We start from the raw sequence: 26,866 nt of genomic DNA, 5'->3' as shown, positions 1-26,866 counted from the left end.
TGGCTGTGGCTCCAGGCTCTGTGAGCCATGGCCCTCGGTGAGAGCCCCACGTCAAGAAAGCCCAGCCAGGTCCTTGCTCAGAAGAAGGGCCCTCTGTTTCCTCTCCCAGGGACTTTCCAGGAGGTTCTGGACACTTGAGTCTGCTCACTGTGGGATACTCAGCATCTGAGGCCCAAATCCCGGGCTTGGAGAGAAGGCCAAATGGGAGCTGCAGCGGAGGCCTGGGGCTGCCGTCTCTGAGGAAGATTCACTCCTATATATGGTCACCGGGAGCCCCATTGCAGAGCGAGCCGTGACCTAATGTGCCGACAATCTCGCCCAGTCTGGGGCCCTGCCTGGGAAGGGCCCTCGCCCCGGAGAATGTCTGCTTGGGGACAGAGGGGCTGGGAGGAGGCGAATGCTCGGGGTAGAGACAAGGTGAGACAAGACATCCCAGACACTCAGAGACCAGAGGGGCGGCCCCAAGGCCCCCCACCCCTCGTGGCCTCCTGCGTCTGTGAAAATGTCCAGCTCCCCACTGATGCTTTGTGTAGACAAGGAAACCCAGGAGCCTCTCTTGGTTTTAAAAGTTCTTTTAATAGAGCATGAAAAGGCTATATCTCTATAGGCAGGCCGTATACAGATTCTCCAAGAATAAGGCACACGACGGAATGCCATCCCAAGGGCGGCCCTCAGGAGAGGTTGGGAGGCTTCTCCACGCACCCTCCGAGCTGGCCCACGGGTTCTGTTTGTCTTTTTAGCTGGACACACACATATTAACAGATACAGACACCGACAGGGTCACCACACAGGAGTGGAGGAGGTTGAATGGTGAAGTTGACAACAGAGAGCGGTGAGCTCCCGTAAGACCGGACGCCTCCCAAACGTCAGGGTTAGTTGTCACTCTGGGCTATGATGTAGTGATGCTGGATTTAATATTTATTCCAAGTAGATTCAAGTCCGTTAGATGCTGGAGGGCAGGTCTCAGGGCTCTGGGTGACAAATCCAAGTTCAAAGAGCACAGGGCCCTGAGGCATGGCTCAGATGGCAAAGCTCCAAAGAGGGAGGTTGGAGAAATCCCCCTCCTGCTTCCTCTTCCCTCCCTGGGCCCTGCTGACTGGGAGCCCTGGACCAGGCCAAGGAGGCCATCTTTGGAGCTGGCCGACTTATGGAGGGGCTATGTACACGTCGCCTCCTCCTAACCTGGCTCACTTCCACCCCCACAAGATTAATAACCATGATAACAAGATAATAATAAGAAGGTGCAAGAGAATGGGTTCTAATGCTGTGCTATCCTCAGCTGAAGAGGCTCAAAGGGTTCACCATTCCCTTTTTCACTAAGTATCTAATAATAGCTTCCCTTACAAAAAGTAATACTTTCCCAAATACACATATGTATAAATACAGGACCGGAACACATGAATAAGTCTAAGCACTTGAATAATATGCTGGCTACCTAATACTGATATTTTCATCCAAGGAAAACAACAGAGAATAACAATAATATGGCTTAAAGAATTGCAAAGATTTTTTTTTCCTCATCAGAATTATGTACCAACTTCATATAATATTCTATGTAGACAATATTTCCTTCTTAATGTAATTCAGTTGCAGACTTTTTACAGACCAAAGCATAGTAAAAAAAAAAAAAAAAAAACCAAAAAAAAAAAAAAAAAAAAAACAAAACAGGAAACAGAGAAAAGTTCTCACCATAAATATTTTCTTGCAGCTTGACCAGAAGGTTTGCAAAAAATACTTCCAGAAATCTTCCTTTGATATTCTATTGCCCTCCTGAAAGCTCTGAAGTTTTGAAAATGCCTCTCTTTTTGTTTAACCTCAAAAATCAAGCAATCGTATTTTTCTTTTTCTTTTTTTTTTCTTAAAAAAAGCCCTCAAATATATACAGACAAAAATCACTGTGAAGTTTTCGGGAGAAGGTAACAAATTCAGTGTTGTGAGAAAAATTGGAAACCATGCAGAAATTTTAACATCCATGAATTTTCGTTTCAAAATACACACATAGTATTTTTTTCTTAAAAAAAAAAAACAACACAAAAGGAATTCTGTGTCAAGTATAACTCAAAATAAATACAAATTCACAAGTAGAACTATTGAATACTTCATATGGGGTAAACACCGTTCTCTCCCAACTGGATCTCTAGACCTACTAACTGCAAGCGATTGTCCCTTTTGAATGTACTACAACCACACACTTTCTTGTCTCCACGGCACCCAGGCCCTCTGAGCACTTAATTCTCACAGCACCAGCCTGGACAGCAGTGGTTCTCGCTGAGCCCAGAGAGCTCCCCAATTCAGCCAAACAGTACCGGAGGGGGTGGTGCAGAAGGGCAGCCTCGGGGGAGGCCCAGCCCCGCTGGCCGGCTCTGTACAGACGGTGGGGTGCAGTGGCTGCCAGCTGGACAAGCCCACTGGAAAGGTCAGTTTGGGGTGATATCCCTTCCCCTCTTGACCTGTGGAACGCCCTGGCCTCCTGGGGTCTGGAGCCTGGGTTCTTTCTAGGGTGTGGGCTTCCCCCACAACTGCAGCCCAGGCACTCTGAGACCAAGGTTCCCCCATGGGGCTAGGTCCCTGGAAGTGTTGAGCCTGGTCCACACAGCAGAGACCAGCACAATGTCCACCACAACAAATGTTCTCGTTAGCAGGGCACTGGTATGGCTGACAGTAACAGCTTCCCCTCCGGGAAGGAGAGCCCTGGGCCAGGGTGACTCTGGCTCACGGACACCGTGGAGCAGGCAGGGAGCAGCCGGGAGGGCCTCCTCAGAGGTGGGCGGTGAGCGTCTTCTCAGCCAGGGACCCACACTCTGTCCCTGTGGCCGGAAGGAGGCGGCTATGGGGCTCAGGCTGGAGCAAATACTCTCTTCTTAAGTGCTCAGAGGGCATGGCCTCCCCCACAAACCTGCCCTGCAGCCCTCTGGCTGCACACACACTCACTCCATCTCTTTGTCTCACTCCCTGGACCCCTGATAAACACTTCGCTGTAACTCCTCAGTTGTACAAAGCATTTTCATTTGAAAACAAAAGGCGACCGGACACAGGTTGGGTGTCCTTGAGCCATGGTAAACACTGAATTTCAGGCCCATTTCATGGTCTGATTTTTTTTTCCCCCCACAGAGGCATAATGTTGGGGCAAAAATCAAGTGACTCAGCTCTGACAAGCCAGCTCCCCTCCCCTCGCCCCGGGAGAAAGGAAGGGGTGACATAACAATAAAAATAGGGCTTCTCACTGGGGAGAGAACGAAGAGGAAGGTGATCCCTCCCGCTTGCTGGGACAGCGTGGCCCTGGCCAGTGTGAGCGCCAAGAAGCCTCCCTGTCCCCTGGGGAGGTAGGAATCATCAACCCGGCTTTGCAAATGAGAGGTTCTGTAGCTTGTACTGGGGTTGCCTATGTAAGGGGGGGACACTTCTTCATGTTTGCAGGGTAGGGGACAACAGGAAGAGCTGGAGTTTCACTTATTAAGTGACTGACTGACTCCCGCGGCATACAGGATAGTGGGTGTACAGGACCTGGAAACCCTCTCCAAATAAAGCTCTCTGCTCCAGGAGACGGTGTGTAGCCAGGATGAACCCCAGGACATCAGAACACCTCTCTGCTGTCATTCTCTCATGGGACGAGTGGGGAAACGGAGAGATGAGAATCCTTCCCAAGACTCCATAGGGCGTCACTGGCGGGGCTAGCATTAGAACCTGGGGCTTGGATCTTCCAGGCCTGTGTACTTCCTGCCAGAGTGGCTCCACTGCTGGGTTCTACAGCCTCCATCCGAGGGTGGCCCCCCAGCATGGGTGGGAGGGGAAGAGGGAGGGAAGGGAATGGGACCGACAAAATCTAAGCAAGAGGGGAAGTATGTGGCGGGGGTCGGGGGGTGGGGGGGTGGAGGCGCAGCTGGACATGCACCAGGTCACACCTTGGAACACTCTCCAACATTCAGTGCCTCCCGTCCCTGACCCCTGGGTTTGTGGGGGGTGGGGTGCAGCACCCAGGTGCCAAGCCAGTGACGTTAGAGGCGGTCAGATTTGGGGCTCAAAGTGGCTGGGGGCAGAAGTGCCCACTCCCCAGCAGCTGCTAGGACAGGTGTCAGCTCACCATGAGTGCTGACTTGGAAAACTGGGGCTTTGCAAGAGTGGCTTTTCACACAGGGCCAACTGGAAGGTTCTGGGCGGGAGAAGGCGGCCTGGCTGGTCTCGGGGAGACAGTCCCCTGCAGGCTCTAGGATTCACAGTAAATTTAGTGCACTTGTGGCCAATACGAGGCTGCTCACCCCAAAGGGAGTCTCAGAGAAGAGCCTGCGGGGGACACTAAGGGCTCTGTGGGGTCCTGTGTGCTGACCTCGGCTCACCCCGACCCCTTCACACAGACCCACATCCACTGCAGGGAGTCTCAGAGACTCAGCCTTCCGGGGGCACATAGCAACATCAGTAACACTGTCAACATACATGAGCCAAGAACCTAAGAGCCCACCCTGCTAGACCTGTCAGCCTGCGAGGACACCCCCGCACACACACAGGGGACACGCGGGGGGTGGCGTCTTCTCTGGCGGGCGGGAGGGTGGCGCGGCAAGGCCGGCGGCCAGGTCATTGCACACGCCGGCAGTAGTAGCCCAGCACCTTGCACTTCTCGCACAGATGCTGGGGGTGCTCCTTGCTCTGGTCGGACACATCCAGGCCATCAGGTTTCTCCAGGGGTCTCTGCAGAGAGGAAGGAGGAAGCGAGCCCAAGGGTGGGGAGGAGGAGGGTGGACAGAAAGAAACACCCAAGTAGGGGGAGTGAGACAGATGTGGAGAGAGGACAGGCAGACAAGAGGAAGGTGACAGAGACACAGGAAGGGCGCAAAGAGAGAGCACATCAACCTGTAATCAGAGTTTGCTTCCCAAAGCGCCCAGGACCCTTCCTGCCTCTCGCCTGCCGCAGGTAACACACGTGTCCTGCGAACTGAAGGGCACAGGCCGAGGCCTTGAGCTGGGAGCAGGGCTGTGGGAGGGCATCTCGTGCCCAGAGCCCTAGGTCTAGACCCACTTCGCCCACCACCTCCCAACACCCCACCCACCGCCAGCACTCTCTGAGCCGCCACCACCTGAAGCTCACAAATGGTGCACAGACGTGATCCAGCTGGAGAAATGGAGGCCCAGCTCAAGGGAGACCCAAGCTCCATCCCCTGCTTCCCGGCACACACTGCTTCTTCCCAGGCCACTTGTCATCCCCACACCTGCTTCTGTGCCTCAAGACTCAAGGGGAGTTTAGGGCATTCTCTGGTGGTCCAAGGGTTAGGATTTGGCGCTTTCCCTATGGGGGGCCAGGGTCAATGTCTGGTTGGGGAATTAAGATCCTGCAAGCCATGTGGTGCAGCAAAAAAAAAAAAAGACTCAAGAGTTCAGCCATGAAAAGGAATGAGTCTGAGTCAGCTGAAGTGAGGTGAATGAACCCAGAGCCTGTTATACAGAGTGAAGTAAGTCAGAAAGAGAAAAACAAGTATCACATAACACATATAGATGGAATCTAGAAAAATGCACCTATTTGCAGGGCAGGAATAGAGATGCAGATACAGAGAATGGACTTGTGAACGCAGCAGGGTAGGGTGAACTGAGAGTAATGCTAACATATATACACTGCATTGTGCACAACAGTCAGCTAGTGGGAAGCTTCTGCTCAGCACAGGGAGCTCAGCTTGGTGCTCTGTGATCAGCTAGAGGAGCGGGCAGCAGGCCGTGGGAGGGACGCTCAAGAGGGAGTGGGTCTGTGGACATACATAGCTGGTTCATGCTGTTGCATAGGAGAAACCAACACAACATTGCAAAGCAACTGCCCTCCAGTTTAAAGTAAATTTAAACATAGAGTTTAACCTGGATGGGGTCATGGCATTTCAGGCTTGGGGTAAGCAAGTCTTTAGCTCTATGAGGTCAGTAGGCAGTGTTCTGATTCATTCTGCACCCCTGGGCCTGGCACAGTGCCTGCCTATTTATGGAAGACTGAGGTCCAGAGAGAGGAGGTGACTTGTCAGACCTCTGATGCTGCTTACTCACAGTGTGACCTCACAGAACCTCAGTTTCCACATCTGTTAAGTGGGCCATTTTTGCAGCTTGTTTACAGGGAGGAGTTAGGTGTCTAGATGTTTGTAAACTGAGGGGTGTTCAGCATGTAAAAGCACATTTCTGTTACACGGGGGGCTTCCCTGCTCCCTCTGGTATTCTCAAAAGCTAGCTTGTTTCTCTGGAAAACATATGGAGGCTATTAAGCAGACGTTTTCTTGGCTGGCAGCTGTAGCCCCAGCCCAGAACCCCTACCTGTAGCGAGGTCCCCTGTACAGGACTCGGAGGGGACTCAAAGGAAGCTGGTCAGGGCCAGATGGCAGCCACATGCCAAGGAGAGGGGCAGGAACTGCAGGCTGGTGTGGGCCCAGGGAGCCTTGGTGCCCGTGACCAGGACCCAGGATGGTCCTGGAGGGAAGCTGAGTGTGAGCGCTGCCCCTGGGCAGGCTGCAGACTGCTCAAAAGGAGCACACCAGCTCGTCTGCGTAATTATGCAGTGCCTGGCCTGCAGCTGACACTCAGAGCAGGTGGGGAGCGGACACGTCCGAGGGCTCTGGGAGGTGACGGCCTATGGGTGGGCAGGGTCCTGATGTAGAGTCATAAAAAGTCATTTCCGGCTTCTAGGCCTACAGCCACATCGGGAAGACATAGAAACAGGGCAGGAGCCTTGCCCTCACCCAAGAAACTTTCAGATGACCAACTTTCCTGCCCAGGGGAGAGGAGAAAAAGTCTGTCTTCATGTCAGGCTTGGGCTCACACTATCTATGAGCTGTGTGACCTCTCAAAAGTCACTTAACCTCTCTGGGCCTCAATTTTTTCCATTTCTGTTGTTGTTTAATCTCTACGTCGTGTCTGATTCTTTTGCGACCCATGGGCTGTAGTCCACCAGGTTCCTCTGTCCACGGGATTTCCCAGGCAAGAATACTGGAGTGGGTCTCCATTTCCTTCTCCAGGAGATCTTCCTGACCCAGGGACTGAACCCACATCTCCTACATTGGCAGGTGGGTTCTTTACCACTGAGCCCAGGAAGTCCCCTTTCTCATCTATACAATAGGCTAATAAAGGTACCTGACTTCCCCGGTGGCTCAGACGGTAAAGCGTCTGTCTACAATGCGGGAGACCTGGGTTCAATCCCTGGGTTGGGAAGATCCCCTGGAGAAGGAAATGGCAATCCACTCCAGTACTACTGCCTGGAAAATCCCATGGACAGAGGAGCCTGGTAGGCTACAGTCCATGGGGTCCCAAAGAGTTGGACACGACTGAGTGACTTCACTTTCACTTTCACTTTCAATAAGGGTACCTACTTGGTAGGGTTGTTGGGAAGAGTAGATAAGTTAATATATGCAAGGTTACTAGAACAGTGCCTAGTACATAAAGAGCAAACTGTCTGTTAGTATTAATATCATGCATCATTGCTATTGTTATGTAGAAGGGGGCAGGCTGAGAACAGGGGAACCAGCTGAACCCCTGGGGAAACGCACTTGCAACATCCTGGCCATTCCCGCTCCTCGGCTGTGACCTGTCAGTGCCCCTTCCCCCCATGGGTCCTGGCTCAGCCTTGCCCAGGCGCTGGGTGGAGGAGGTGGGGAAGCTGTCAAGGCAACTCCCCTCTGCAGAGGGAAAACAGTCAGCAGCTGGGACTGATCACCCCAGGGCCACCCCCACCCCCCGCAGGGAGGCAAAGCCCATTCTTGTTTTCTTCTCCTGGAGGGCAGGGCCGGCAGGGGGAAGCCACAGCTGGAGTCTGACGGGAAACAGATGTAGTGGGGAGCAGGGAGAGGGGAAGTGGAGAGTTCTCAAGAGATGGACACCGACAGGTCAGAGCTCAGGGAGCAGGAGAAATAAAGCAGCCCCTTTCCACCGCAGGGGCCGGGGGGAGCCTGGGGGGACAGATGCTCCAAGCCCCTCCTCTCAGTTCTTCAAAGGCTCCTGACTGCTGGGGGGCCTGGCAGGGCCATCACCCCCTCTGTCCTGCCCCCAGCTTGCCACTTCCCTGAGGAAGAAGAGCCCTGTGACAGGAGACTGGGGAGTAAAGCAAGGGCAGAGTGGGGTCCCAGGCCCCCTTGACTGGCTGAGTGACCTCACTCAAGTCCCTTCTTCTCTCTGGGTCTCAGGCTCCCTGTTGCACACAGTAGGTGCTCAACAAACAAGCACAGAATGACTGGGAGAGGGAAGAGCAGAGCCACACATCCTGTGGTCCCGAGGTGGTAATCAGGGAGGCGGTGCTTGCACTGAGATTTCAGGTTGGAGACGGTGAAACAGATGAGGCTGCTGCCAGTCTGGGGACGGCAGGTACAGCCCTGGCCTCTTGGAAGGGGTGCTAAGGCAATGCAGGGGCGGGGTCAAGGAGGCTGGAGCCACTGCAGGGAGTGGGGCCCTGGTGGACTTGGGTGCATGGACGGGACCCCTCTGCTTAGGTCACGGGCTGTGAGAGTCATTGGGACTGAGCGTTCCAGACCGCCAGCACAGACTCCAGCACCATACATCTGAGTTCTGGCAGGAACTGGCCTATCCCCAGCTCCTGCCCCTGCCAGCTGGCCTGACCTGCACTTGTGCTCGCCCGCCCCTCCCCTCCACGGGTCCCCTGCAGGTGTTCTCGGCTAGCCCCATCCTGCATGAGTTTCAGCTTCTCTACTGAGCTTGGGTGAGTCACTTATGCCCTTTGCCTCAGTTTCCTCCCCTGTAAAATGGGGATACAACAGAGCTGACCTCCTGGGATGGCTGAGAGGATAAAGGGATAAAACACACAGAGGAGTGCCTGCCCACTGCACACTGCTGTCAGGATCTTCCCGAGTCTCCAGCGGCTGAGGCTGACCTGCAGCCTGGCCTCCTCCCTCCTGTGCTGGGAGACCAGGGGTGTGCTCCAGCCCACCCAGTTCAAGGAGGGCGGTGCTAGGCCCACCTGGCCTCAGGACCGGGCTCCAAAGACAGGTGCAAATTCAATTCCAAGGCCCCATGTCTATGTGGGGGCCTTGGAAAGGCCACATGACTTCTCAAGATTGCACGCTCACTCCCAGTGAAGCAGGATGAACAGGACACCTGGTCTGTGGGCAGAGCACACAGGAAGGGTGTACAGGGGCTTAGCAGATGGCACCCAGAGCGCGGCCACACCTGTGACTCAGGCTAGGAATTCTCTGAACGCCAGTAGGTAACTCTGTCTGATGGAATCCCATCCCTTGGGTTGGAGAGGAAGCTCCTGGAAGGCCTGGCAGCACCCTGACCTTCGTCTTCCTTTAGAACCTACACAGACCAGCCAAGCAGTCCTCAATGGAGTGTGTCCAGCGAGGGAAAGAAGGAATCCCTCTGACAGCACTGGCCCTGCCCCAGGGCCCTGGGTGCGTGTGCTGATGATTGGACATTACAGGAGGTGGTTTTGGACTGGGGTCCCAGACCTGCTTAGGAATTGCCAGGAAGACCTCAGGAGCCTGGATGCTGAGGACTGTTTACCCTGCTTGCCTTCAGCCCCGTCCTTGATGTGCTCCAAAACATGTGCATGCCACGTGTCCTGTGCCCCCGCTACTGGGTCACCAAGCCTGTGTTGGCGCCCCAGGGCCTCAGTGTCTCCCTCGGTGTCATTAGGCCTGGACCAGGCCCCTGCACTAAGGAGACCCTCATCCGCTGGGCTGTGTGGCCAGCTCCCTATCTATTTGCCTGGGAGCCACAGGGTGGGTGCTGGGAACCATGGAACCCTGGGGACAGAGCCTGCACGCAGCAACAACGGAGGCCTGCACACAGTCATAAAATCACAGAATAGTTCAGCCACGAGAGTGTTCCTGGACAACTCCCAGACCTCCTAGTAGGACAAAGACCAAATTCTGGGTCACAGTCTCTGAGCCAGCCCCTCCCTCCAAACTCCCTCCAAACTCTGCTTCCCTCCTCGGCTCCTCCAGGCTTTCCTGTCCTCTGCACTTGGCACATGCTCTTCCCACTCCCACGCCAGTCTAGTCCCCGTGGTCTGCTGACCCTCCATGGCCCCCTCAGGGCTCAGCCTGACACTACTGCCTCAGGGGAGCCTCCCCCACCCTCTGGCTTCCCTTTCCCTGTGCCCTCCTCCACCCTCCGCTCCTGCCATCCTCAGGGAAGACTCGCCCTACCCCCAGCTCCTCAGTATCCGACTCCCTCACCAACCCTAACCTTCTCTCCCACCATCCCTTGGCCACACCCTGGACCTGGTCTTCAGAAACCCGCTCTCGTGGCAGCTCTCAGCTCCTCCCCTGAACCCAGACCTGGGCCACCTCTCCATCAGGGCTCCTCTGGCTTCTTTTCCTGACCAACTAGCTGATGCCCCCGGACCAGGCATTTCCAACAGCACACTTTTCCAAATATGCCCCAAACTCGGCCCTCTTCCCTCTGAAACACTCTCCTGGCACACCTCGGCCCTGAGCCCGTGCCGTGTCTGGCTTGCGCCTGCGTGCAGCGAACACTGCTGGGCACAGTGCAGGACTGAGCTGATGGCTTTGGTGACAGTTACAGTCTCAAAGCTCCCCTGGGCTTGGATGCTGCTGGCCAGTCTGGTTATGTTTCCCTGGTAGACCCGATTCCGCCCTCATCCTTCAGCCAGCCCACCATACCCCTTCTCACCCTGGCTTTTGACTGAAAACGTCGCGTCCCACTTCACTGAGAAGACAGAAGCCTTGGAAGTGAAGCCCCTTCTCTGCTCCATGTCCGTCCCCAGGCATCCCCCCTCCCTCCCTCCTGGGCCGACCATATGGCATGCCTCTTGTCCCGGTATCACCAGCCTTTTACTTTCTTCTGGGCCACCCTCATTTACCCGTAACATGCTCCAGGCTCTCTCACCATATAACATCCATCTCAATGGCCTGTCTCTACTCCAGCTATGGTCCCATTTCTCTGCTTCTCTCCACAATCAATGCCCTTTGAAAAAGTGGACAGTGAAGGTATTTCCTCTGCAGCCTGGCCCAGGGAACCTATGCCACCAGGGCCACCATCCTGGCCAACAGATCCCCTTGTGAATCAATATCTTCACTCCGCTTAAGCCTGACCTGCAGGGTGTTGGCTTCAGTGGTTCTCATACCTGGGTTGCAGCTCAAAAAATCCTCCAGATAAAAGTGATTCCACACCAAAAGCTTCAGGACCATCTCCTTGTTACCAAACCTCAAGGGTCCTTCTCCGTGGTCATGACAGCTGACAGCTCAGCAGCAGCCATCGCCTGAGGCCGGGAACGATGCTCCCTCCCGCCTCGGGGACTCCCTGCTTTGTGGCCTTCCTCACCGGATGCTCCTCCTTCATCTGACTTCTGAACGCTGGGACTCCACAGCACATGGTCTGGGGAATCCCTTCTCTACTTTGTCCACATTCAAATGTTATATCTCAAATGTAACATGTAACAGAGGTCTCTTGCCTCTATCTAGAGCACCTATGTCCTACCCCAAACTGCCCCCAGCCCAGACTGCCCAAGTGTCACAGTTGCACCCCAGTTCATTACTTTCAAAATTCACCTGGGTCTGTGGTCGCAGGGTCTTGGTACAGTGGCCTCTTTATCAGTCCTTCCCTGCCTGGGGAAACAGGCCCTCTCTCTCTCCAACCACCCCCAGCTCCCATTTCCGATGAGACAAGGAAAGGAAAGGGCTCGCTTGGATAGATGTGGTCTCATCGCCATCGTATGAAGGAGCAAACTGAAGCTCAGTAAGGGAAAAGGTAACCCTCTTCTATCTGTTCTACATAAAGGCCCTGGAATACACCCCGCCGGCTCCCCTGTGCCTCCTCCCCCTCGGAAGGCTCCCCTGCTCCCGCCTGCCCCCCTGTTCCTCCTCCCACTCCGTCCCGCCTGCTTCCTGCCCCCGCCCCTCACCTGCTTGTGCGGGTACACGTTGATGTGGCACTTGATGCACTCCTGCCCCATGTTGGCCCAGGAGTTGCCGCTCATCCATTTTCTCTTGCACTTGGGACACTTGTACTCGCCGAAGCAGCGCTTTTTGCCCTGGTACGGGGTCAGACCCTCGCCTTTGGGGCGTGCCTAGAGGACAGGAAGCAAACACAAGGGATTGGGGTCCACCCGGCCAAAATAATGCCCCACCGGGTCCCCACGGTCTCTCCCTTCAGCCTTCATGCCCTGCGTCCCCAGGTGCAGACATGGGGACACCTTTTGTCCCAGGTCTGGAGGACACCAGTCACCCCAGAGCGCACGTGGGAATCCCAAGGCTGGGAGACTCACATGGGAATGAAGAATGGAGCTGGTGGTGGGTTTATAGAGTGAAGAAAGCAAGTACTTCCTGGTGGCGAGGAATTACTCCTTAAACACCGCAGTCATTAAGGGGGAGCTGGCAGTCACATACCTACCGACACATGGCCCACAGTGGTGTGGTTTAAATGGTCACTGAAGGGGCAACATAGGCAGAACAGCACCTCAAAAGCAGTGAGAGTGTGTCTCTCCTCAGCCCTGCTCCCTTGCTTGGCAGCTGTGTTAATTTCTTTTAGACCACCCCAAAGATGGGCTCTCCATTTTCAAATGCATACAGCATATATATTCCTAAAGAAGACCAGTCCTGGGTGTTCATTGGAAGGACTGATGCTGAGGCTGAAACTCCAATACTTTGGCCACATCATGTGAAGAGTTGACTCATTGGAAAAGACTGATGCTGGGAGGGATTGGGGGCAGGAGGAGAAGGGGATGACAGAGGATGAGATGGCTGGATGGCATCACCGACTCGATGCACATGAGTTTGGGTGAACTCCGGGAGTTAGTGATGGACAGGGAGGCCTGGCGTGCTGAGATTCATGGGGTCGCAAAGAGTCGGACATGACTGAGCGACTGAACTGAACTGAACTGAACAGCACATACATATGTATGCACATCCTTTCTTTTCCCTCACTCATACGGAGACAGATTATAAACTTGGTTCTGCGTCTTCCCTTTCTCACTTAATAATAATCCTAGACATATATATATAAAGTATTTCCCCCCGGTCAATCAGTACAAACCGAGCTACTGTTCTGTGCTGTTAAGAGTAGCATAGTATGCAACTCTGTGCAAGTTTTATGGTGCTTTCTCATCACTACTACAGCTGTCTAGATTGTTTCTACTCTTCTATTACATGCAGCGCTGCAATGAATAACTTTGCATATATGAATGTGTGTGTGCAGATGGTAAAGAATCTGCCTGCAATGCAGGAGACCCAGGTTCAATCCCTGGGTTGGGAAAACCCCCTGGAAAAAGGAATGGCAACCCACTCCAGTATTCCTGCCTGGAGAATTCAATTCCATGGACACACCATGGGGTCACAAAGAGTTGGACACAACTGAGCAACTAAGACTTCCATGTGTGTGTATATAATTTTGCACATATGAGAGTATGTTTGCCCAATACGTTCCTAAAAGTGAAATTGCTGGCTACATGGGTGTGTGCAGTTTTCATTTTTAAGGATGACAGTTACCATTAGCCTCCTTCCCCCACCCCCAGCTGCAGTTGTATCAACTTAACATTCCAACTCCTCATCAATAGTTTTCATCATTGCTAATCTAGGAGGTAGACTTCTCAGAGTAGCTCTGACTTGTATGATATGTATTGTAAACAAGAGAGAATTTTTACATTTAAGAATCATTTGTGTTTCCTTTGTGATTCTTTTTTCCTGCTGGGGTTTGATATTTTTCTTGTTGATTTGCAACTGTACTTTATATATTAAAGAAACTAGCTCTCTCCTACATGTTTTTTTTTTAAAGCATTTTTACTGAGATACTATTTATACAGCTTATATATATATTTTTATATATAATATATATTTATATAATAGTAATATATATAGCTAATATTTCACCCATTTAATGTGTACAGTTCAATGGGTTTTGGTATATTCGCAGAGTTATACAACCATCACTACAGTCTAATTTTAGAACATTATCTGTTACTCCCCCACAGAAACTCTGCATTCATTAACAGTCATTCAGTGTCCAACCCCCACTTCCTCATCCCACCTAGGCCCAGGAAACCACTAATTTAACTTTCTCACTATAGGTTTCCTGTTCTTGGCATCTCAGGTAAGTAGATCATAGAATAATTGCCCTCTTGTGTCTGGCTTCTCTCACTCAGTGTGATGTTCATCCACATTACAGCATGTATCAGGACTTCATTCCTTTTTGGTGCCAAATAATATCCCATTAGGGCTTCTCAGGTGGCTCAGTTGTAAAGAATCTGCCTGCCAAGCAAGAGACACAGGTTCGACACAGGGAACGCAGGTTCGATCCCTGGTTGGGGAACTGGGATCTCACGTGCTGCAGGGCAGCTAGGCCTGCGTGCCGCAGTGGCTGGGTCCACACACTCTGGAGCCAGCACAGCACAAGTAGAGAGCTCGTGTACGGCAGCTAGAAGGGTCCACACGATGCAACGAGCATCCTGCGTGCTGCAGCTGAGACCCGACGCTGCCAAATAAAAGCAAGAAATATTTTAAAAAAGAAGTACTGTGCTGTGAGACAGTCTGCTTCCACAGTAATGTTTCCTTGGGTATTTGTTTGTTTCCAAAGTAGTGCATAAAGGTCAAGAACACAGACTGGATCCAAACCCTGGTTGTGATGCTGGGCAAGTTACTTCACAAGATTAGTGGTAGGAACTACCACAAAAGCCTGTTCCGAGGATTAAGTGAGGCAGAACACTTAGAACAATGTCTGGCAAATAAAACAGGAGTATTTGTTGGTATTATTTACTAATGTAGAACAATAGCAGCATATAAAATAATAACTTCTTCCTCCGGTAATCATGTCTTTTTTGCCCAGGCACCATTACCACCATTTGGTGACAGCCTACTAGAATTACAGACAGAACCCTAAAAAGGGAGATACGTGCCGAATGCGTAAACCTAAACTCAGAGGGTGGCAGCAGTGCCGCCGAGTCTTCTGGGCCCACTGCCCTATGTCTTCTGGACCCTTCCTGGCCTTCCTGGCAGCCGTGACATCCTGGGGAGAAGACTCTGCCTGAGCTCCGAGGCAGGGCTGACTCTCAGCACTGATCAGATTCAGGAGAGAGACCAGTTATGCAGGAAGAGCGCTCCGTGTGCGGTCAAGGCCCAGGGTCCAGTCAGTGTGCAGTAGAGAGGCCACCTTATGACTCTGAAGACGCTCTGCGTTGTGATGGTCTCAAGATAGGGACAGTGCAGTGAGCCCTCCAACCGCTTCTGGGGGCACCTTTTCTACCTGGTTCCTGGTGCCCACAACTTCCACAGCCTCCCTTCTCCAGTAATCCTGAAGTAAGAGACTAGATGAACTCAGTCTCGTGGTCCTTGTTCTTAAAGTGAAAGTTGCTCAGTCGTGTCTGACTCTTTGCGACCTCATGGACTATACAGTCCATGGAATTCTCCAGGCCAGATAACTGGAGTGGGTATCTGTTGCCTTCTCCAGCGGATCTTCCCGACCCAAGGATCGAACCGGGGTCTCCTGCATTGCAGGCGGATTCTTCACTAACTGAGATATCAGGGAAGCCCAGAAGTAAAAGTGAAAGTCGCTCAGTTGTGTCCAATTTTTTGCAAACCCGTGGACTGTAGCCTGCTCTGCTCATGGAATTCTCCAGGCAAGAATACTGGAGTGGGTAGCCGTTCCCTCCTCCAGGGGATCTTCCCAACCCAGGGATTGAACCCAGGTCTTCCACATCGCAGGTGGATTCTCTACCATCTGAGCCACCAAGGAAGCCCTTGAAAGGACCTACATTTCACAGGGGAACTGGGATAGGCATGGGGTGCCGAACCAATGGTAGGATTCCAGACTCCTTGGTTGAAGTGGGAAATGAGGTTCTTCACCAGCCAGACCCACCCCAAGATCTGGTTCTGCAGGCCTCTTGGTTCAGAGATTGATGGGACCTGGCACCCGACCTCATACAGCTGGGGTCAAGGGCAGGGGTCAAGGTGTCAGATGTGGGAGTCGAGGTATCCTGGGGCCCTCCGCAGCAGAGAGCGTGAGGATTGGGGCGGGCCTGACAATGCAGTGCCCCCAAAGTCTCTGCTTCAGAAATGAACAAGAAGGAAAGCTACTCAAATAAAGAAGATACTGCGTGTGCAGCAAAGGAAGAAGCAGGAAGATGAGAGAAGAGCAAGGGGTAAGTCGGGAAGTATTGCCACACTGTGTAATCAGAAAACCAGCCATTCCAGAGCCTTCTATCAGGGACTGTGAGTGGCCAGGCAGGTCCCAGGGACAGGGGCTTCTGCCGGACCAACACACCATTCCCACACAACTGTCACCAGGCCAGGCACCAGGAGGGCCAGCTCTGACTTCCCACCATATAGGACGTGGCTCAGATCTCAGATTTGAGGACCAGATGCTAGCAATGACATATTCTGTCTCTATCTGGGACTGTCTGGGGGACCTTCAGCAAATCATACAACCTCTCAGTGCCTTGGTTTTCACAACCAGAAACCTGGGATGATGATAATGGGCCAGCCTTCCCAGGGCTACTGGAGGAATTTGATGCATTCATACTGATGAAGGTCTTAGCTCAGCAGATGGACATTGCAAGTGCTCAGTAACCATTAGTGATTTCAGTAGCATTCGCCTCTGGACCTTGTACAGGGAGAGGGAGCAGGTATGTTCCAAGTGATGTGGAGACTGGGGCTGAGACCACTGAGCATAAACTGTAAGAGGGAAGTCCTAAAGATGAGAGGAAAGCCTAGAGAGAGGCTGGGCTCACCATCCCCGAGTTGCGGTTGAGCAGGGAGGGGGCAGGCAAAAGATGAACAGCATTAGGTGTCTTCACCTGCTGGAATCCTCAGAGAGAGAGCCAAGAAAAGTACAGAAAGGCTGTGAAAGCTCTGTGGATGCTGTGGAGAGGACAAAGAGGGAAGAGAACGGGTTTTTACAAAGCACCACCTGTGGGCTAGGCTTTGTGCTCATGGCTCCACGGCCTGTTCGGCTCCCATTTAACTCTTCCCATAATCCTATGGGGCAGGGAATATCATCGACCCTCTTAACAGATGGTGAAACTGGGGCATGTGGAAGGACTTGCCAAAGAGCTTCCAGAGTACAAGGGCAGGAGGTCAGGCTCAGCAGGCTTTCCCACGAGCCTACAGTTAACTCGCCCTTTCTGTCTGTCATTCCCAAGCGCGTCTGCACCGTAAAGCAGAGGCCTGCGCTCAGGAGGAGAAATCCCCCAGGCCTCCAGCTCAGCCTAGCCCAGTGGCTTTGCTCTCCTGTGGGTCAGAGTGGGAGAGATGACCTGTAGGGCAGGGACAGGGAGGCAGGGGATGGAGAGGAAGGCAGGTCAGCAGGCAGCTCTGGGTAGACAGCACCCGCTTCCCGGAAGGGCTCAGTCCCATTGTGGCTGTGCTTACAGATGAGGGCCGGGCCAAAGGGAGTAGGAATTTTGGATGGGACAAAGACTTCCCTACCCCCAACACTTCCCCCCGCTGCCTCTCCTCCCAGAAAGGCACGGCCTCTGCTCATAAACGTCAGTGTGAGCAGTGACTGCTGACAGCCTCGCAGGGGCCGCCACCCACCCCGGCTGGGAAGGAGGCCAAGACTGACTGGGCTCTCCTGACCTGGGCCCCTGCCACGTTCCCCTCTGGGAGATCACATGTGCCAGGAGCCCAGGCAAAGCTCAGTGGGGCTCAGGAGCCAGCCCTCTTAGCACAGACAGGCCCCCCTAAGGACCAAAGAAGCCAAAGGACTTGCTCAAGGACACACAGCCAATCAGGGACTGAGCTGAGACGACAGATCAGATCCTCTGACCTCCAGACCAGGCTAGAATCAGCATGGAGGGCAGCCTGGGAAGTGAGAGATGGTGGTTGGCATGGAGGTGGGAAGGAGAACTTATGCCAGGGAGCAGCCAGGGCAAAGCTGGGCAGAGGGTAGGGGGTGGGGTCATCCAGGCATGCCAGAAGCTTGGGGAGAGATGCAGATGATGCTGACACTACCTGGACACTTCTTGGGGGTGGCTCAGTGTTTTCTTTCCAACAGCTCATGATATTTCCTGTGTGGCTGACCAATAGGTAGTGAGCTCCCTGTCACTAGGGGTATGCAATAAGTGACTGGGTGAACAACTCTCAGGGACACTGCCAAGGGGACTTTTGCCCTGGTCAGACAGTGGGCCCAGGGCACTCTGAGGACACTTCAACTCTGTAGTCCTCCCAACTCTTCTTGCTGGTGAAGGCCAACCAGGCAGGTGTGGAAAGGGAACACACTCAGACACTGCTGGGGGTGGAGGCTGAACAGGAACATTTCCTACTGCATTTCCATAGTGCAACTCGGCGGTAAGGTTTCAAACTTGAGAAGATGTCCATTCCTTCCCCCCAGCAAATCTATATCTGGGTGACCATTCTAAGGAAATAAAAGATCAGAGATGCAGACCACAGGGAAGTTCAAAGATGACCATCACATCACTGTTTATAATAGTGACAAGTCGGAAAAAGCTAATGCCCTGGTTCCCTACATGATGTTACACCCATTGGACAAATGACAGCAAAGCCATTAAAACATTTATGAGGATTTCTTAAAAAGAGTTTGGGAAAACATTTTATAAGAAAGCAGGATAAGCAATCAAATACAGTCTGCTCCCAGAGTAAAACTGTAAAAAGAAAAGATGTGTGCAACAAGAGGGCAGGAGGGAAATCAGTCAGAAACGTTCAGAGGTTGCCTCTATGAGACAGGATGCTCTGCTCTAATTAATTATCTCAAACGAGTAGGTAGGCATTACGTTAATAGAGAAAATGAGGGCCCTGACTTGCAGGCCCCTCCCGCCCACAAGGGGGCGCCCTGCACTTTCCCAAGGTGGTGAACCGGAGATGGCAGTTCTGTCCATACTTGGCCTCTTGGGCCTGGGTGTGGGGCAATGGTCAACCTCTGGCTGCTGGGTCTGTTGGAACATGTGTGTTCGCAGAGCTGCCCTGCCCTCGGCCATGGTGTGGGCTTCCCACCCCCTCTACCCATTTGCTCCCTCAATTCTGAGAACAGCTAGAATCACCCACACCTGTCACGTAACGTAAGTCTGGCTGGTCACTCTGCCCATCAGTTTCCCTGCCCCTGCTTCCTGAAGTCCCACCAGGAGTGAGTCAGGCTTCAGGGTGAAGCTTGTTTTCCTCTCGGCCTCTTTTAGATTGAGTTTTTTGCAGGGAGATGACATCATCACCTTTGGTCGCTCGAAGGAGAGCATCGCAGGGACCCTGGCTCAGGAGGAGGCAGTGAGCTGGGGTGATGAGGACCTGAGGCTGTGCCCTGCACATGACAACTCCATGCTGGCTTCTGTCCCAAGAGGTACAGCCTCTGTTCTCAGGATCACGGTTTCGGCCACGGGCCCCAGCTGCAAGGTCTCAGCCCAGCCCTGGTCATGCCACCTCTGCCTCCCCACAGAGCATCCTGTGCCCTGGTGAGCTTTGGGACAGACTAACAGCTACACTCACTAGGTGTCTCTTAGGAGGCAGGTGCTCTGTACAATCACCTGTGAGGCAAATATGCTTAGTCCCAGGGTTAGAATGAGAACACAGGCATGAAGAGGTTAAGTAACTCACCCAAAGCTATGCTTTGATGACGATGCTTGGATGGCATCGTCAACTCAATGGACATAACTTTGAGCAAACTCTCAGAGATAGTGAGGGACAGGTGGTGGAGTCTGGTCTTGAACCCAGACCGCTGACTCAAGCCCACTCTCTCAATTGCCCTGCACTGTGCCAGGATGGCACAAAGATGAGGAACTCACACAGCCAGGACAGTAAGAGACAGGAAAGGGTTGCTACTGCCATGGGCCCTGGCCCGGGAGCATCCCTTCTCCTCTCTGGGCCTCAGTTTTTCCATCTCTGCTGCTGCTGCTGCTGTTGCTTCAGTCGTTTCCGACTCTGTGCGACCCCATAGACGGCAGCCCACCAGGCTCCCCCGTCCCTGGGATTCTCCAGGCAAGAACACTGGAGTGGGTTGCCATTTCCTTCTCCAGTGCATGAAAGTGAAAAGTGAAAGTGAAGTCGCTCAGTCGTGTCCAACTCTTAGCGACCCCATGGACTGCAGCCCACCAGGCTCCTCCATCCACAGGATTTTCCAGGCAAGAATACTGGAGTGGGGTGCCATTGCCTTCTCTGTTCCCCATCTCTAGAATAAGAATTGATGCTTCCAACTGTGGTGCTGGAGAAGATTCTTGAGAGTCCCTTGGTCAGCCTGGAGATCAAACCAGTCAATCCTAAAGGAAATCAATCCTGAACATTCATTGGAAGGACCGATGCTGAAGTTGAAGCTCCAATACTTTGGCCACCTGATGTGAAGAGCCAACTCATTAGAAAAGACCCTAATGCTGGGAAAGATTGAGGGCAGGAGGAGAAGGGGGTGACAGAGGATGAGATGCTTGGATGGCATCGTCAACTCAATGGACATAAGTTTGAGCAAACTCTGAGAGATAGTGAGGGACAGGGAGGCCTGGTGTGCTGCAATCCACTGGGCAGGCTTTCCTTCTTGAGGCCCATAGGACAACCTGGCAGCCCCACGCACGCTGGCTCTCTCAGCCAGGGAGCACTAGGCTGGCCCCACAGTGCATCCAGCTGAGAGGAAATGGCTGAGTCGGGAGAGCAGGGGAAGGAATAAGGATCAGACGGGCTCCTTGCTGGCTCCCTGTCCCCTGTCTGCATGCTCTCTGCGGTCAAGTGGCTGAGGTGGTGCTGGCCTAGAGTAAAGACGGAAAGAGCCCTGGGTTTGAGATGCCCTTTCCATAGATGAAGACACAGAGGCGGAAGGGCCCAGGACTCTTGGTGCAGCCTTGCTGACTCTTCCTGGAAAGCCCAAGAGGGTTCTGGGGACCCTCGCTAAGGGCTGGGGGCCTTCCCTGGAGGAGGAGCACCCCTTCCCTGGAACTTCTTCTCTCGAGCCCCCCTTTCTTAGGCCCATGGGGGTACCTCTGCCCTTGGCACTCTCTCCCCAAGCCTGGACACATGGGGAGGAAGCAGGGGCTCCGATCAGAGGCCTGGGCTCAGCTCTGGCTCTCGTAGGCCCAACTTGGAATTTCAGTTTCTTCTTCTGCCAAGTGAAGGGGCTGACGTAGAGGAGCTGGGACGCCAAGATTTCATGAGCACCCACCATGTGCCAGCCGCTTGCCAACTTGTCACTCCACGGCTCTTCCATCGTATGAGAGAGCAAACGGAGGCCCAGAGAGGCCAAGCAACCTGTGCAGGGCCCCACAGCCGTGACGCCAACACTTGAACCTGATCTGCTACACCTCCTACCTCATGCACAGCTGCTCCTGAGACGGTTGTGAGAAAATGAGAGAACAAGCCTGTTTCTAGGACCACGGCCCCACCTCTGAGCACCACCCCTTGGCTACCACTGCAATCATTCATTCATCCAACTAACATTTACTGAGTACCTGCTCTGCACCAGGCTCTGTGGAACATTCCAGGAATATGGAAATAAACAGGACAGACAAGGAAGGCTTGCACAGTCTGGGGCCTTCCAAAGGATCGACCCTGTGTGACCCTTTCACCAAGCATGGCCTACACCAGTCACAGACACCCTCGGACACGCACTTCCAGGCTCTGGCTCAAGTCAGACTCACACCTGCAGAAACACTCTCGGACCCGCGTCCTCGGGTAGAGGCTACTCTTCACCCAGTCCTCCCAGATGACAGGCAACGGGGCCAATGCAGGACATGTGAAATGATCTCTAATCGAAGCAACAGCCTTATAAACTCTGAACCCTACCGACAGACAAGGAAACTGAGGCTGCAGACAGGGGCAGCGGTGCCCAGAGTCACAGAATTGGGAAACAGTGGGGCCAGGATCTGAGCTTAAGCCTGTGCAGGGCCAGGACCCACGCTGCTCTTTCCCCTGTTTTCTGTGACTCCGCTTAAGCCACCCTCCCAAGTCCCGCATGCTCATGTGTCCAACACACGGCCCGGGGAGGCTGGCAGGAGGGCTTCCTCGGCCTCTGCAGCCTGGTCGAGGCAGCTGCGGGCTCTGCGGAGGCCCGAGAGGAAGCAGGAGATCAGAGGGACAGGTGGGCTGGGCCCTGCGGCCCGCAGGCTGCCGGGAGGGAGGGAGGAAGGACACTGCAAGAGGCCCCCTGGGTTTCCTCCCAAGCCTCAAGGGCCCCCTTGTCTGAGCACTGGCGTCCTGGCCACCTCCCCTAGACCCCCTCCCCTATTCTGGGTTCCTGCCGCAGCCCAGCAGGAGCCCCGAAGGCCCAGCCTCCTCGCCACCCCTCCCACCCCGTTCCCAGCCCAAAGCCACCGCAAAAATGCCATCCTGATTCCACAACACTAGGGTTTGTCAAAGTGCAAGGGAACAATGACGCTTTCACAGTGCCAGGAAAAGGTCTCAGGAAAACCCTGGGGAGGGGGCACCGAGGGGGAGTGAGGAGACAGGGAGAGCGCCGAGATGGAGCAGAGAAGACAAGGGGCGGCTGAGAGGCAGAGGCCAGAGGCAGAGGCAGGCAGGAGTGGGGAGGGGGTGTGGGCTGGGAGCCAGGAGACTGAGAAGACAGGGCGGCGGGGTGGAGGCGGGGGCAAGGAGTGACAGGCGAGGGGAGAGAGAAGTGCGGAGACAACCGAAAGGGAAGGAGAAAACAGATCCAGGATGGGCGCCCTGACGGAGGCCAAGAAGCCCCTCCAGGACCCAGAGCGGTGCAGAGGCCCCTGACACCCCTCTTACGCCTCTGGGCACTGCACCCCTAGGAGTTACCCTCCCTGCCACAGGAACCCCTCTCTCCAAATCCCACCCCAAGGCCAGGCAATTGGACTTGCTCTCCGGCAAAACTTTTTGGAAACCAGAGACTTTGTAATCACATGAACAGCCACTCCCTAAGCTATCTGTTTCCTGCTTCTGGCTTTCCTCCATCAGCAAAACCGCACGGATCAGAGCTCAGGGGCGGGAGGGGAAGGGCGGCCAGTCCAGAGGGGTGGAAAACATCCGAATCAGAGCGATTGCAAAAGGCCTGGGTTTTCCTCCCCTCCTGTGACTGCAGAGACAGCGATTGCTCGTCCTGCCGCCACCGCCGCTGATGGGTGGATGCGATGGACAGAAGGTCTGCAACCACTGTGTGGTTGGCCGAGAGCTGGATGCTGCTCTGAAAACCATTTGTTCTCCTGAGCGGGTTCCCAGAGCCTGGTGCATCCCTGTTTGGGTGGTCCGTTTGCCTGGCAAACCCTTTCTTCAGACTGTGCCCCTCCCCTGCGGTGGGCACAACCCAGGTCCAGCCAGGCAGAGTCGCCCTCAGGTGCTTTAATGGCCACGTCAGGCTTGGGAGCCCCCAGGACCTGCAGGATGGAGGCAAAACACTCAAGACTTTCAGACTCTTCCCCATGTGGCCCGGCTGACCTCACCTTTGTCGCTGCTGTTCCCTCCTGCTGCTGCTGCTGCTAAGTCGCTTCAGTCGTGTCCGACTCTGTGCGACCCCATAGACGGCAGCCCACCAGGCTCCCCTGTCCCTGGGATTCTCCAGGCAAGAACACTGGAGTGGGTTGCCATTTCCTTCTCCAGTGCATGAAAGTGAAAAGTGAAAGTGAAGTCGCTCAGTCGTGTCCGACCCTCAGCCACCCCATGGACTGCAGCCTTCCAGGCTCCTCTGCCCATGGGATTTTCCAGGCAAGAGTACCGGCGTGGGTTGCCATTGCCTTCTCCAGCTGCTCCCTCCTACCAAACTTCTATTCCAACAACAACGAAATCACTTCCTGCAAATAACTCACCCCCCTCTGCCCTCACACCTTTGCTCTTGCTATTCCCTGCCCCCACCCCCCAAACCTTCTACACCTGGTGGATGCTCCTGTACTTAAGGCCAAACTCCAAGGCCACTCCATCCGGCCTCCCACTCCCAGACAGGGTTAACTGCCCTCCTTGGGGTGTTCATGCCACTCGAGTCCCAGGCTTGAGCCTTAGCACAGAGCCCTTCTGCTGCCTCCCTCAGAGAAGCCCTGGCTCCCCAAACTCCCAGGGGACTTTGTGGTCTGCACCACTCGCTTGGCTGCGGGTCATGTCCCGCCCTGACCCGGCCTCTGGCATGCCAGGGATGATCTGGCATGCCAGAGATTTCATCCTGAATTTAAAGAACTTTTTGAAAACTGCCGTTTCTTTCGTCTAGTTTCCCAGTAGTCTCTGAGTGCGCTGGGACCACGAGGGGCTCTTGAAGCACCTGGGTGGGGCTCAGGCCACATCAAAAGCTGGAGGGGTCAGAGGTGTGGGCAATGCTGGTGATGGGGGAGGTGATGGGTGTGGGTCCGGGTGCGGGTCCCGCAGGCAGGAGCCTCCTCCCAGGATGCCCCTCCTGGGCTGTGCTGAGCTCTCTGGAGGGCCACCTTGGGACACCAGCACCATCTTTACAGATTGTCTGGCCCTGGTCTGCATCTGAGGGCAACCCTGGCGAGGTCTGGCCACACGCGACCTGGCTAGATGTGGCTGTAACCAGCCCAGCTCCACCTGGCTGGAGGGAGGCTCTGCACCAGTGCTGGGGCAGGAAGGCATGTGGGTAAGAGGTGATGGCCTCAGCCTACAGTGATGCTTTGGGTGTGAGGGTCACAGCCCTGGGAGGGGAGGACAGGGGAACTCAGCTCAAAATAGCAGTGGGGGAAGGGTGTGGAGGGTGGCCAAGCGCCAGAAAAGAAATCTGATCTGCCCTGGCCAATGAAACGCTGACGTCAGCAGTTCGGGGCCACTCTGGCAGGAGCCAGGGCTGGGGCTCCCAGGCGGCCTGGTGAGAACTTGCAGGCCCGACTTCCAGCCTCGGCTCTGTACTGACATCAGTCGCTCCTCTCTCTGGGTCTCCACCTCCTGACCTGATCCCGAGGGGTAGAAAGAGAAGAGAGCTGTCCACCTCTGAGAACTTTCCTCAGGTGAGTGTTGGCACTTGAGATGCTTGGGAGATGGCAACAACCGCGGGGAGGAACAGAGCGCCGGCATGGGCCATGCACTTGGCTTGTAGGCGGCTTCGTTGTGACCTTGTTTCCAGATGAGGAAACAGAGGCCCAGAGAGGTTAAGTCACCTGTCCGAGGTCACAAAGCAAGTAAGTGGAGGCCTTCAACCCCAGTCTTTCTGGCCGTATCCAGTTCCCCCACGGCCGAATGAGGGCCACACGGCTGAGGACAGGTTTCAGGGTCATCTGTGACAACTGTCATTGAGCACAGCAGGGGTTAAAGAGGTTCCTGGAAGCCAGCCCAGACATCTGCCAGCCTTTACTGTGGTTCCACGGTGATGGTTGGTATTAAAATCAGAGGATGGGCCGTGGAGAGGAGGGTGCGTGTACTTGTAAATGCACGTATGTTTGTGTGCATAGAGGCGTACGTGTACCTCTCATGCTCACTGTCGGGCAGCAGACCATGGCACAAATCCTCCTGTTGTGGGGCCTGGCAGAGGAAGAGCTGCCCTTACGTGACTTTTCTAGGTGGTCACAGGGAGGAAGCAAGCTATTTGCCACCCCCACAGTCCAGGCTGCAGCTGACATTGCTTTTTCTCCCAGGCGCAGGGAAAGCTGACGAAACCCTCCCCCACTGTCTCCAAGAGCAAGGGTGCTCAGTGCAGTGGGCTCTGTAGCAGCCAGGATGATGGAGCCGTACTGTCTGGCCTCAGATGGTCCATCCTCCTCCCTGGGCCCAGCTGTTAAAATCCTTACAGCTCCTGACATAAGCAGTTACCTCCACCAGCCATTCCATCCTCACTATAACCTTTACAGATGAGAAATCCAAGGCACAGACAAGTTGGGAGATTTGCCTGGGATCACACAGCCAGGAAGCAGCAGAGCTGGGATCTAAACTCAAATCTGGCTGACTCCCACGGCAGCACACAGACCTCTGCTATGGTCTCCAGCACCGACCTTCTGGGGCGGCCCCACGTGACAATAAGCCTGATCCTTGTAAGAAGGCAACAGTTACTTGCCTTCTCTGTGCCTCTGTATCCTGAGCTGTAGAATGGGCATGAGAGAATGGGGAGGTGTGGAAAAGACAGTATCTGATCCATGCTCCTACTCTAACAGACTGTTATCAGAATCATCTAAAACAGCGGTTTCCAAAGTGGGTCCCTGGACCTGCAGCATCACCTGGGAACTGGGTAGAGATGCTGAGATGGGAGGGGAGGGATATGTACCCATTACAGGAGGAGGCTGGCCGGTGGTACTCATTCTCACATCATCTCACCAGTGGGACTGGTGTGCACACTCTGCATACCTCATCTCCCAATAAAATCCCATGAGAAGCTGCACTTCCCCCTGGAAGCTTTCCTTGACTACTCCTGCAGGCACCATTCTGGTCTCAACCCCTTCCGTAGCTCATCTCGTGTCTTCTGCGGCCAGATCCAGGCAGCGCCGGAGCCCACTGCACTTCTATGAAGGCACACGCCCCTTCACCAGGGTTCTGAATCTGCTCCTTTAAAGTGCTGATGGTGGTGTGAGCCAGGTGTGGAACCTGCCCTCATGGGGCATCTGTCCCAGAAGAGCTCAGGTGTGGGAGCTGGGCTGACCCTGCTGTGTGTTATCTGTCTCATTTAATCAGCACAGTAATCCCACCACGCACAGTGTAGGAATATCTATCCACTTCCCTCACCAGGAAACCAAGGTTCATTTCCAAAACCACAGAGCTGCGAAGTCTGTGTGCCATCTTTCTGACTCCAGACGCCTAAGCTCTTATTTCTGGAGCATAGGTTGTTATTCACCTCAAGCTGCGTCAGAGCCACCTGGGGGCTGTCATCACACTGGCCACTGCCCATTCTTAGAGCTTTGGAATCGACAGGTCTTGGCTGGGCCTGAGAATCCGCATCTCTACCTGTTCCCAGGTGATGCTGACGCTGTGGGTCCAGGGACCCACTTTGGGAACCGCTGTTTTAGATGATTCTGATAACAGTCTGTTAGAGTAGGAACATGGATCAGATACTGTCTTTTCCACACTTCCCCGTTCCCTCATGCCCATTCTACAGCCCAGAATACAAGAGGCACAGAGAAGGCAAGTAACTAGCCCAAGCC

The 26,866-nt window shown here is 54.1% G+C and overlaps 1 protein-coding gene across 1 annotated transcript in view; it reads right to left on the bottom strand.

Annotated features, from left to right (window-relative positions):
* Nucleotides 1–556: 556 nt before the first annotated feature.
* Nucleotides 557–26,866, bottom strand: part of ZCCHC24 (zinc finger CCHC-type containing 24) — a 64,206-nt gene continuing 37,896 nt past the window's right edge. Inside the window, exons 3-4 of the mRNA XM_005899384.3 lie at nucleotides 11,834–11,998; nucleotides 557–4,683 (exon numbers count right to left, since the gene is read on the bottom strand). Coding sequence (XP_005899446.3) covers nucleotides 4,570–4,683; nucleotides 11,834–11,998 — 279 coding nt within the window. The 3' untranslated portion in view covers nucleotides 557–4,569. The remainder of the gene's footprint in view (nucleotides 4,684–11,833; nucleotides 11,999–26,866) is intronic.

This window comes from Bos mutus, chromosome 28, assembly GCF_027580195.1.
Source record: "Bos mutus isolate GX-2022 chromosome 28, NWIPB_WYAK_1.1, whole genome shotgun sequence".
Lineage (NCBI taxonomy): Eukaryota > Metazoa > Chordata > Mammalia > Artiodactyla > Bovidae > Bos > Bos mutus.
This window is presented reverse-complemented; position numbering and strand designations above follow the sequence as displayed.